At 37.8% G+C, this 13,355-nt stretch overlaps 1 protein-coding gene and 1 pseudogene across 2 annotated transcripts in view; both read right to left on the reverse strand.

The window, feature by feature from the left end:
* LOC309654705 (olfactory receptor 1L6-like) overlaps nt 1-12,377 on the reverse strand; it is a 41,088-nt gene extending 28,711 nt beyond the window's left edge. Inside the window, exon 1 of the mRNA XM_082449112.1 lies at nt 9,548-12,377. Coding sequence (XP_082305238.1) covers nt 9,548-10,507 — 960 coding nt within the window. The 5' untranslated portion in view covers nt 10,508-12,377. The remainder of the gene's footprint in view (nt 1-9,547) is intronic.
* Nucleotides 12,378-12,441: 64 nt separating this feature from the next.
* LOC309656227 (olfactory receptor 11G2-like) overlaps nt 12,442-13,355 on the reverse strand; it is a 39,429-nt pseudogene continuing 38,515 nt past the window's right edge. The window contains exon 2 of the transcript XR_014268836.1: nt 12,442-12,499. The product of XR_014268836.1 is annotated as an olfactory receptor 11G2-like (transcript). The remainder of the gene's footprint in view (nt 12,500-13,355) is intronic.

The raw sequence follows: 13,355 nt of genomic DNA on the forward strand, positions 1-13,355 counted from the left end.
GTTCTAAGTCCAACACACTGAGGGTCCTTCTCTCCCTGTCTTGGGTCACTGTGGATTCTACCTGGGACTACACGTTCATTTTTCCTTTCACTGCAAATATAGGAATTCTTCAATCTTAATCATACTTAATGAAAATAAATATCCATTACTTACAAATGTTTTATCTCCTTTGAAGTGATATGGAGCCCACTAGCGTCTGTCATTTTTTTAAAAATTATTTACTTTATTTATTTATTTTTAAATTTTATTTATTTATTTATTTATGGCTGTGTTGGGTCTTCGTTTCTGTGCGAGGGCCTTCTCCAGTTGTGGCAAGTGGGCGCCACTCTTCATCGCGGTGCGCGAGCCTGTCACTATCACGACCTCTCTTGTTGCGGAGCACAGGCTCCAGATGCGCAGGCTCAGCAATTGTGGTGCACGGGCCTAGTTGCTCCGCAGCATGTGGGATCTTCCCAGACCAGGGCTCGAACCCGTGTCCCCTGCATTGGCAGGCTGACTCTCAACCACTGCGCCACCAGGGAAGCCCTGTCATTTTTTTTATCTGATAGATAGTGCAAAACAGAGAAGTGTCAGCTCAGATTTTCCTGATGGGATTTTTAAACAAACATCTATATCCTGGATAGACATTCTTCCACAGGGAAGAATGAGGACTTTGTAAAAAAATTATATATTATTTTATATACAACTTTGTCTACAATATAACATATTTATAGATAAAAATACAAAAGAACATTTACAGCCCTCTTTTTGTAGCAATAATATACACAGTGGACATTGCAGCAGGCAGTCAAGGGGCTACCACTTGTGCCCTCTTAGAGATCCTAGATGTGCAGGATTTGGGGTTCCTGGTGACACTCTGCCACAATTTGAGCCTCACAAAGGATTCTCTTTAGCTGCAAAAAAGAATAAAGTGCCAAGAAACTCTCCCTTCATTTTATTAAGCATCCCTTTCTGGCCACATATTGTCCCTGGAGGCCAACCCTCAGGAGCAGCAGGGACAGTCACAGTGCATCATTCAATCCCCAAGTGTGTTTTACTTTCAGTGATGAGCTCAAAGGTGAAAAGCCCTCCCTGAATCCATCGGTGAGACTGTCACCTAGTAATGGCCCCTCTAGTTTGCTGCTCACCTGACACGTCCAGACAGGTTCTGAATTTAAAAACCAGCTCCATATTGGATGTCACCAGTTGCTTCAAGGCTCCTGGAGCTCCCTTGTCCTCATATGTGTTTCTTCAAATGACATAGAAAGTTCACTTTAACAAATCCCCAAATCCTAAGTATCTTCCCAATGACTCACTAAAAGTAACCTCCCCACCGATCTTTATTCATTCAGTACAGTGGTGTTAAAAGTTGGTCTGCATCCCCCCAGCAGACTCCTGGCAGCAGGGACTGATGCCCGCTAGAACTAACTGTCCCCTGGCTTTCAGATTTCATGAGTATAAGAATACCCAGGGTGTCATTTAACATTCAGAGCCTCCTATCACATACTCAACAGCAAGGATTTTATGTCTTCTTATGTTTTTAAATTATCTTCTCCTGTCTCAATGGATATAAACACTCTACCCAGCTTTATATGTTTAGGTGATAGTGTTTAGTAGCTGCTATGTGCTGATTACTGTGCCAGCAGATTTCACATATGCTATCTTATAAAATACTCATTAAATTCTTTTGAAGACTGTCTTACCATTTTAAAATGATTGAACAGAAGTCCACAGAGGATAAGAGTTTATATTTGGTGATAACTCGTCTTGGTTTATTTATTTTTTTTCTACAAATAAGATGTCTGAAGTGAAAAATTGTATCTAATCTGCCTATAGTTTCTACCTGTTATTCTTTCCTGGTCATTGTTATGCCTTTCTGTCCCTCTGGGAAAATTCTATTAATATTATTATTTTGGCTTCTTTTCTTCCTTAAATATTTTTTACTTCAAACACTATACTTGATAAGGTTGTTCAGAACCTGGTCTTTATGGCTTAGCATCTTATTTATCTTGGTACAACAAATTTCACTGAAAAATGATTGCCCATTGTGAACAAAGATTTGTTCAAAACAATCATTACCCATAAGAAGCTTTCAAGGTAATGAGCTGCTTTGGCAAAACTTTCAGCAAAAACCCTGTGCAAGGGCAAAACTTTAGTTCCTTTTTATTTTTTGCTGCTTAAGTAGACACGGAGTAGTCTTGAAAATGAGGTACATTTGAACTCTTGGTAATGGCTCACAGCAAGGTGGGAATCAGACCAGATTCAGATGTTACCTTCTTCTGTTAGACTCTCTATTACTTGCATTAGGCTCTATCTTTCTTCTCCAAGCTTTAGTTATTTTAACACAGAGATATCAGGTGGCAGAAACCAGCCAGAATGTCTCTAATCCAAGCTGACAAAGGCAGCAATACTGGAAGTAGCCGACTAACTCTGTTCAATGTTCGCTAGTTCCTGCAGAAAGCAACTTGGGGGAAAATACTTCTGAGTAATAGTGACCAGGTCCTTTTACTGCTGCCCCTGCTTCCTGTTGCTTCTTCTAGTGATGACTTAAGGGTACTCTGATTTTCCATTTTGGAAGCACCAGTGATGTATCTGGAGGTCTTAGACCCACTAATACTTTCGTATTGCATTTGGAGACTCATCTTTAACCTCCTCCCTCAATGACTTGCTTATAAAAACTTCTTTGGATTCTTTGTTGCTTTGATGATGGCTGTCTAACTTCTTTGGTATGATCTTTTAAAATATTTTGTTATTGATAATATTTACCTTGGTATTTCATTAGTATGTAACCTTCCAAATCAGTTCTCTCCCTTTTTAACTTCAGAAGTACCTCAGAAACCAGTCCTCTCTGACATGTCAATTGCCCCAAGAAAGAAAGCCATTCTGAAAAAAATTGAATTTTTCTAGATGTTTCAGTTTCAGATAAATTCCTCAAATGTAAATTTGAACGAATATATTTTTCTCTCACTCTTCATTATTATTACATTTTTCTCTCTTTCCATTCTCTGATTCACTTTCTCTGTGTTTTCTTCCCAGAATTGGTGCCGTGGTAACCAAGGCTCTGTGATATTGCCAGTGAGCTCACTGCCTCTCTTGTCCCACTAAATCTGTTATTGGGTAACTGAGCTCATATGGTAAAGCTCTGGGGGTATACGAACCATGCCCAGTTTGGATAATCCAGGACAATTCTAAACTTAAGTCAAACAGGACATTTTACTGCTGAAGAGAAAATGTGCTTTGGGCCTGGAAATCATTGCTTTAGTTAGGAATACCCAAGGGAAACCCGGTGCTGATTAGGTTTCTGGATTCAAACTCCGGGAAGAAATCAGCACGGGACCTGAAAGCCATTAGCAGGAAGTGGTGCACCTGGGGCAAATCAGACCTTCCCAGGCACTCTTTTTATTCCAGGCAGCGTATTGTGGAAGGTATGGCAGCTAAGCCCCAAGGGCTGTGTTGGACCAGGTTCTGCTTTGGGCAAAATGGCCCAGGACACCAGATCCCTGTCTTTGCACAGCCTTCCCTGGCCATATATAAATGTTCCTAGTGTTGCTATGTCCTCCGTGAATTTGGGCAGAAGAGAGAGTAGTGGCCAAATATATATACTTGTCATTTCATGACTGACTTTAGATCGAGGATATCCAAACTTTTGGAGTTGGTATAGGTAGTGCTTAATTTCACCATGCTGCTTCTTTTCTTCTCTTCAAACATGCCCTGTACATTAAATAATGAATTTTCAAATGAAAGTGAATTTAATTAATTTAATTTTGTGGGATTTTGAGATTCTTTGATGTGACTGATAATCTCAGGTCTGAGAGGTGGAATCCCTGACTCAGAAGAAGTTGGGCAGAAATAGAATGTTAATAGGCTTGGGGGCAGGCACCTGGCACTGGCTCAGGGAGACTCTGATTATGTCAGAAATACCTCAGTTATACCCATAACTTTCCTCAGTTCTCCACTGTTCCATCCACATTCACATTGTCTTTAGAGCACTGTTTTGTGATTTTTTTCCCCTCTTGGTTTCTCCCAAAATGCTGATGCATTTAAAAAATCTTTGAATTATGCAAGTTAGGCTGCATGTCATTATAGAAAACCTAAAAAAAATCAGAACAAAAAATGGTATAATATTAAAATTTGATGTTTTCCTTCTATTTATATTTACATTAAAAATGGCTCATATCATACAAGTTGCTTTGGAACATTCTTTCAAAAATATACAAACTGGAGTGAATCTTTTGCTATGTTAGTAAATATAATTCTACCTAATCACTACTAGGAGCATAGTATTCCATTTTATGGTTACAGCATAATGTAAGTAGTTCTCTCCTGTTGGACATTTAGATTGTTTTGCAATTGTTTTCTATTACAAACTATTCTGTGATGATATTCCCTTACAATGAATTACTATAAGTGGATTAGCTGATCAAAATGTATATTTTAAGGTTTTTATTTGCCATATTGCTAGGTTGCTCTCTAAATGTGTTGTCCTAACTTACATTCCAGCCAGCAGGTAGTAAGAATGCTCATTTTCCTCACATTTGAAACACACACACAGGCTATTATAATTCTTTCTAAAAATTACCATTATGAATATTTAAAAGTAATGTGTCATTATTTTAATGTGTACTTATTTAATTAGTAATTAGGTTGAAATTAAAAAAATATTTTATTGGTCATTTTGCCTTTCTTTTTTCCTTTTGTTCTCATTTATGTATATAACTCATCTTTCTAATCATGTGTTCATTTTTCTTGATTTAAAATAATTTTTTATATTTTATAAATATTCGCCTTTACCATTTTTGGCATTTGCCTGTTCAGTATGTGCACAGTAATTTTTAAAACCAATCAAAGGTATTTTTTTATGTAGTCATATATATCACTCTTTCTCTTAATGGTTTATACTTTGATTTTATGCTTAGGAATATATTCACACCTTGAGATTATATATAACACGTAAGACGTAGAATTGAAAAATGTCTCTTTTTGTGAATAGAAATTGTGTGCAGTTATCAAAATGGAAGCACAACCTGTCTCCAGAATAAGTAGGAGCTTCAGAAAGGATAAATGATCATTTCTCCATAAAGGAAGGAGGTTAATGTAATCAACTTGCCACCAAGTGGCTGGGTGCTTCTTCTCAGTGAAGACTATATTGACAGCTCAGCATCAGTCTCTGCTGCGGCTGGCTGGTCATTTGCTAGATAGTTAGATAACTAGTTAGTTAACTAGGTCAACCTTGGTACGAGTTTCATGTTTTGGGTTTCGTGCATAACCTCAATCCTACCATTATGGTGCCTCCATTTGTGAGCATATGGTACAAGCACTGGGATGACAGATGACAAAAGCTACCTGACATGTAGTATGAATCATTCTATTCACTTGGTTTTCAAGTAGTAGGCATCAATATGAAACACCAAGATTTGCACACTTTGTGTCCACTCCCATCGTTCTATCTTCCCTCCTATCTCTGATTTTCCAATTTTGCTTCTTCCAGATCCCTGACTGACCAGAAAAACCATTTGTTACAGCCTAAGAACCCATGAATAAGCTTTACCTTAGGTTTTTTTCCCCATCATACAACTGGAAAACTAAGTTTTCTTTTTTCATTTCTACATACTGTAAGAACTTGCCCTCAACGTCATGATTTAGTCAGCCTCTGAGTTAGGCTGAATGAAGCAGCCATCTATTTTTGGCTCACATGAATATATGAATCAACTCACCCATAAATCAGGACTGAGTTTCTTCTTCCTTCATTTACTGGTTGTTGGAAACCCATCGTGAGACCATAGGTTTAAACTAAGGACGAGATGTTGGTACAGCAGAAGAAGGTAATGTGTCCTCTGAACCTGTCTGGACACACACACTAATGTACCATTACCAATGCATCACGAATTGCTGCTGTTCTTGACTGAACTTATGACTTGGTGGATGTGACAATATCCAGCTCATGATGGGAAGCTCTGTTTGCATGCCACTTGATTTCTCATATTAAGATGCTCAGGATTTTTCCCCAATGGAAATCAAGATCTCCTTTGCAAACAGTGAGTAGTACTATGTAATAAAAAATGTGACCTTGTTCTAGGACTCAAGAGATATGCTGGACCAGTCTACCGATGCTTATCGTATGTTATCTACATAGCCTGCTGCTCAGCAGGGCAACATGAACAGCAGCCTGTGGAAGTTTCTTTTGGCTCCACTCAAAATCAGCATTCTCCAAGTCTTGATAGGTGTGTCAGAGTAATAATCAACAAATGTGGTTTTATCTGTATCCCAAATATCGAATCCCACCCAGTCCTGTGTCTCTTTCTTAGTAGGAGGGTTGCAAAGTATAACAAAGTATAACAACTTGTCCTTTATTTCAGAGATGTGCTCTGACTTGATAATTGGTTGACTGACTTGAGTTTGTACTTCTTTCTAGGAAATAAAAAGTTCACAACTCCACAGCTCTTATAATTACCATTATTTCCATCTCATTCAAGTGCTAGAGTTATTGCATAGACAGTACTTTCCTTTCCACTTGTGACTCCTCCTAATTTATCACAGGTGAAAGTCTTAGCAAGTGTGATGCTCTTCTATACTAGGGGTTATCATCACTCGACTTACTCCCTGCACTGGGATCTTTGCTGCCATCTTTCCAGAATCTTATATCGAGGCTTTGGGTTCTAGGGCCACTTATCTTACCAGTTCATATGTGCTCTCTTAAAAGCAGAGCCTGATACAAGGACTTGGGTGCAGATGTTACATATGAGGTGATCTTAAAAAGCAAGAAGGAGCAGAGAGAGTAAGAGGGGAGGAGAAAAAGCCACCGTAGAAGGAGATTGGATTTCAGGACCTCTGAAATGCATAGGGAGTAATCTCCCAGAAAGATAAATGTTTGATGCATTCATGCATCTGTACTAATCCCATACACTTCAGGGCTGCACTTATGTATAGGCTGTGGGGACTCTGGTGACTTTTGAGAAACTCTGAGGCAGAAATTTGAAAGATATGTGGTACTTTTCAAGTGGGACACTGTTAGTATGATTTAAAATTCACGTGGAACTATTCAGTACAACTGCAGCTGAAAATAGAAGCTCACCAAAAGCATCTGCTACAATAAACTTCTGGTTCCATGATCATGTACTAGTTGTGTGATGTTAGGGAAATTCCTGAACCTCACTAAAACTGTTAGTTTTCTAATTTTTTAACATGGTGTTGATAATAACTTGCTCCAGAAGGTTGTTGTGTATAATAAATGAAGTGACTGTCCTCAAACTATTCAGTGCAATAATAGTCCCATGAGGTGATTTGGGTGACAAGGAAGTTATCCTGTCAAAATTGGATAAAGCTCCATTCTAGTATATGTATTTTGGAGATTCATCATGCTTATAACGTTTTGAAGGCTTCATGAATTTGTTTAATTTGGTGTAACCCGTTATTGCTTTATTTAAATGTGGCACTTAAAAAATTGAACTGACATTTTCCCCCTTTCCTATTAACTTCACATGGATTATTCCTAGAAAAACATGTTGGTAAATTTGGAGATAGTTTATATAGTTGGTTTATGTCAGTGATTAGTAGCTGATAAATTCTTAGAAATAGAAGTGCATATTATTGTAATAAATGAAGTAGGCTGCAAGGTTGGCCTCTGTATGTGAGGAGGTAAGAAAATATTATATGGTTTGAAAAGAATGTAACTTTTTGATAGTGATTGAGGGAAGTCTCTGAGGGAAATTTTAAGACAAAAAATCATCTATTGAGTAGAAGAGACTTTGTATCCTTATAAATAGTTCATCTTCTAATATAAATTAGACAAATTTGAAGTTCAGATTTCACTATATTCTTAATTTATAAAGTCTTGAATTCAGCAAAAGTTACTAAAAAAGTTGGATTTCATTCCATTTTAATTAACTAGTTAATTAATTAATTTCATTCCATTTTGAGTGTCAGCGACCTGAATTATGAGGTAAGTCTTCCTGATATGGAAAGTCTGACACACAGAAAGCCTAGTTAATTATTACCTCAAAGTTGGTTACAAATGCAGAAACCACACACCTTTAGAAACAACAGTACATTTTATTCACCACACATTTTCATCTCTTTTCCCTCTCTGCTAAGAAAGATGGATGATTGTAGAATGAACAAACCATAAGCACCCAGAAGGAAATAATAATTAAAATAATCAGGAAAACAGCATCTTCTGTTAAAGATATTTTGGATGGTGTTCTTAATTAAGGGTTTTTGTTTATGTAAATAATTTGCCCAGGCAATTGTTCAGCCATTCAGTTCACTTTGCTTTTGTGAAATAGGACAAAGAAAACTTCTCTTTCGTTATTGAACCCCCAGAAAGCCTGTTCCTCCATGCCCAGACAACCTCAAATCCTTGGTTCTTTCGTAAAGGAAGTCCAATTACAGCTGTACTTCACTTTGTGCAATAGATGACTTTCTGAAGGCTGTAAATGTAGCTCCCTTAAATTGCATTCTACTTCGTTCGTGCATCTCTAGAGTCATCTTTATTTTATTTATTTTTTTATAAATTTATTTATTTATTTTTGGCTGAGTTGGGTGTTCGTTGCTGCACGCAGGCTTTCTCTAATTGCGGAGAGCGGGGGCTACTCTTTTGTTGTAGTGTGTGGGCTTTTCATTGCGGTGGCTTCTCTTGTTGAGGATCACGGGTTCTAGGCATGTGGGCTTCAGTAGTTGTGGCACTCGGGCTCAGTAGTTGTATCTCACGGGCTTAGTTGCTCCGTGGCATGTGGAATCTTCCTGGATCAGGGCTCGAACCCATGTCCCCTGCATTGGCAGGCTGATTCTTAACCACTGCGCCACTAGGTGCAGACTCTTTTTAAAGAGTCATCTTTAAAAAGTAGGTAGCTAATGGTGAAAATAAAATGCAGAATCAAACCAAAATTTGTAATTATATATTTTAAATGTGTCAAATGGCAAAACTCTGAAATAAAATATGGTCCTAAAACCTGTCAGTTGACACTGGATTTGCAGCAAAGGGAGTTAAGTCCTGACTAATGCCTTTTACATTTAGCATGTATCTTAACTCTATTTGAATAAATACTAGCCATTAAATTCCTAATTCGTATTTTGTGTACTTCTGACGTACTACCTAATATCCAACTAAGGCTCTAAGTTTCTTTCTTTACAATCCTTACAGTAGAAACATGTATTATTCTTCAGAGAAGAGTGAAAAGATCACACTTGCAAGGCTGGACTTATTTCATACAGAAGTCCTTCCTTTTACTCAGTAACTACCAGTGGAGGAAAATTTTTAGTGTTAATCCCAAAACAAGTTCATAACCTCTGTTGCATCCTTATATGTTGCTCCAATTCTGAAATACAAACCAGATTTATACTTCCTTTTAGAAATCAGTTCTAATGAAAAGTTCAATTTTCTTGAGACAATCATATTTCTTAAATAAGACTAATCTATCATGTAGTGAGTGCTTTTCATGATAATCATGGACTTTATTGTAACAGTTCCCTAACCAAAATGATTAAATTTTCTAGAAAACCATCTTGCTCATATCTTATTCAGATAGGTTGTGTTGGGACTTGGTTCACTATGACTTCTGATTTATGTTTTATGGACAGGTATTTCAGTCCCAAAGACTTTCCTTAGGGCATTCTTCATCTCCTTGTTCCTGAGGCTATAAATTAGAGGATTGCAGAGGGGTGTTATTACAGAATAAAATAAGGCCACAATTTTTTGCACTTCCACTGGGCGTCCTGATCCAGGACTAATATACATCACCGTAACAGAGCCAAAAAACAGAGTTACTACAGTCAGATGAGAAGCACAAGTGGAGAAAGCTTTGCGTTTGCTCGCTGCTGAGGACATCTTTAGCACAGCCAGAATCACCAGAGCATAGGAGCAAAGGATAAAGAGAAAGGTGCCAAACATGAAAATAGCATTGAAAGTAGAGTAAATGAGTTGTGTGGTGGTGTCTTCAGAACAGGACAGCGTCATCAACGGGACAGGATCACACATAAAATGGTCGATGATATTTGGGCCACAAAAGGGCAACTGTGAAATGAGAACAACTGGGGTTAGGAAGAGCACGAACCCACAGGACCACCCAAAGATGACGAGGCCAGTGTACAGCTGTTTAGTCATGATGCGTGGGTAATGCAGAGGACGGCAGATGGCAAGGTACCTGTCAAAGGCCATGATGCAAAGGTAGAAGCCCTCGTCACACCCTAAAGAGAAGAAGAAGTAGAACTGTGCAAAACAACTCACAAAGGAGATGGACTTGCTTGTGGACAGGAAGTTGGCCAACATGTTAGGGACGGTCGTGGTGACATAACATATTTCCAGGAGAGAGAAATTCCCCAAGAGGATGTACATGGGGGTGTGAAGGCGCTGATCCCACCGCACAGCACAGACAATGGCTGTGTTCCCCATCAGGGTCAGGGCATAGGCTACTGAGAAGAGCCCGAAGTAGAGGAGCTGCATTTCTGGGCATGAGGGAAAGCCCATGAGGATAAAGTGGCTAACGTACTGGGTGGTTTCTCTGCTGGACACATTCATTAGTCTGGAAGACATGGAGATGACAGTGGTTACTGCACTTTAATGGAGTATGCTGATTCGTCCTGAAAAAATCTAATTTCATTACCATTTTGGGGGAATAAAGTAATAAACAATGATTTTTGTATTAAAGCAATGAAGCTGTGATCGTCACAACCTGTTCCCCAAAAGTAGGATTTCATTTTGATAACATGCAAATAATAATATAAATAAAAACATGATTTGGGGCAATCATTAAAGTAGGTCAGGATACTGAATTACACATAAGAAGTGCAGAATTTGTAATTCTGAATATGTCACTTAACCTCTAATTGTGATTTCTCATCTGTTTACCATATAAAGTATAGTACATACAAATCAGTGCATGTGAAATTCCTTTCTAAAGCATTATGTAAAACTAATTTATTGTAATTAGTAATATTGATAATAATAGCAAGTGAAGTAGTACTTGCATTAAGACATTTCAAAAGGTTCTATCTCAGTGAGATACAAAGAAAGGGTACAGGGAATATTCCTTTCTGTGTTTGTTTATGTTATTGTAAAGTAATGACTAAAAGGGCCTTTCTGGTACCAGCAAAGGTGATATATTATGTAACTATACTAAACACATTTGGTATATAAGAAATGCTTTTTCTCTATCCAGCCTGTTGGATTCAGCTCCAGCAAGAGAACAGTCCTACCCTTTGGCACCTAAAATTCTCTGGTTGAAAATTTTGATATACTCTCTTGTGAATATGAGGACTAGATATGCCACTTGGGCCAGCTGCCCTTAAGGAGAGCAACTGCTCTGAGTGACTGCACTATTGAATGTGACTAGACTTGGCCCATTTTGCTGCAAAAAAAGTTGTGAAGTAGAGAAAAGTTTTTGATTTGTGTGCATGGCATTTCAATATTATTTTCATAGCTGCTTTATATGTCTGGTCTCTTTTTCTCTTTTTTATACCTCTGAGATATTTTTATACCCATTCTGGACATCTTCTGTTGAGACAACCTTGAGACATGGAATATCTTGCTTAATCACTCCTGCTCTCCCCTCCCCCTAGTTTGTTGTTACTGAATCAAAACTTTTACATGTCTTGTTTTATTAGAAGCCTACTCTTAGCTATCACATTTTGTGTCTAAAGTGGAAGGACTGCTGTTTATGTATTCTCATTGCTTATGGGGCTATGTAGATTTATCAGATCTGAATGCAACCTGGTTGTTCAGTCTATTGTTTCTCATGGCAATCACATTATATGAGATGGTGCGCCCACCCGTGTGTGTGTGTGTGCGTGTGTGTGCGTGTGTGTGTGTTTTGTCCTGGAAGACAGAGATTCTCCCTTAATCTATTGCAATTTTGTAGTAAGACATTTTAAAAGAAGATTATTTAAGATTTTTATCCTGAATAATTGTATGATTTTTCTCAGCTGAGGTTTTTGTACAGTATTTGAGAAAGAATAAATGTCATCTTGTCTAGAAACTCAAACTATGAAGCTAGTGAATCTTGGCCAGTCACTAGAAATGAGGGTATCTTTTACTTAAGAACATATAAATTGTACTTCAGTACATATAGTGAGTACAAAATATTCAGAAACAAAGAGAGAAAAAGCATAATATTAATATGAGGCAATTGATATGAATAAGTTTCAGAAATACCCTAACTTATGAGACATCCACGAATTCTTCTGCTGCTTTTATTGAAGAAAAAGCTTACTTAGCTACCACATATCTTAGTGGTAGTCTCCTAAGCCATTTGACTGAATTTTTAAAACTCATTTTATTTCTGTCTTTTATACTGTGATGTGTGTCCTGATACCGTGGTATCCTATTCTATGCTATCTTAATTAGTAATTTTTACTGACAATGGTACCCTAACAGTGGTATGTCAAATCAGCATGAATACTCACCCTGTTTGCTGTCAAATCAGCATGAATACTCACCCTGTTTGCTGTCAAATCAGCATGAATACTCACCCTGTTACAGTATTTCTTGGGAATACTAACTGTATAAAGTCATAATCCGAAGAAGATCCTGTAAATGCAAGAAACAGAAAACATACAGGACATATTGAATGAGTTAAACTGAGAGCAATATATGGGTTGGAGAGCTATGATATCAGAGTGGAATAAGAGCTTTTTCATATTTTTTCTACTGAACAAGTAACAAAATTCATTATAATGTTGATAATAAATCCACCTTCAGTAATTTATCATTATACATTTTCTCATAAAATCCCCAGCCCTCTTTGTAAACAATACTCATTAACATTTTAAAGGGATAAGAAAATTAGATAGGTGGTCCAGTGGTAAAGAATCGCCTTACAATGCAGGGGATGCGGGTTCAATCCCTGGTCAGGGAACTAAGATCCCACATGCTGTGGGGCAACTAAGCCTGCGCGCCGGAACTACTGAGCTTCCGCGCCACAACTACTGAGCTTGTGCGCCTCAACTAGAGAGCCTGTGTGCTGCAAACTACAGAGCTCATGCGCTCTGGAACCCGCACACCACAACTACAGAGCCCATGTGTTCTGGAGCCTGCGTGCCACAACTAGAGGAAACCTGCACACCACTACTAGAGAGAAACCCGCATGCTGCAACGACAGATCGTGCACGCATCAACGAAAGAGCCTGCATGCCGCAACTAAGACCTGATGCAGCCAAAAATAAATTAAAAATAAACAAATAATTAAAAAGTTAAAGCAAAGAAAATTAGATAATTTCCCAAAACTCAGGAAAATAAGAGAAAAATTAATATTTAAAAATTTTCTGCCTGAATTTTATTGTAATGAGAAATTTACAATATCAGAACAAGAAGGAAACAATGCCAATAAATCCATGTATCCAGAAAAATCAGCATTTGAAATAGGGCATGCAAAATTTTAACTTAC

The sequence above is a fragment of the Balaenoptera physalus genome, assembly GCF_965194825.1.
Source record: "Balaenoptera physalus genome assembly, chromosome: 2".
In the NCBI taxonomy this organism is placed as follows: domain Eukaryota; kingdom Metazoa; phylum Chordata; class Mammalia; order Artiodactyla; family Balaenopteridae; genus Balaenoptera; species Balaenoptera physalus.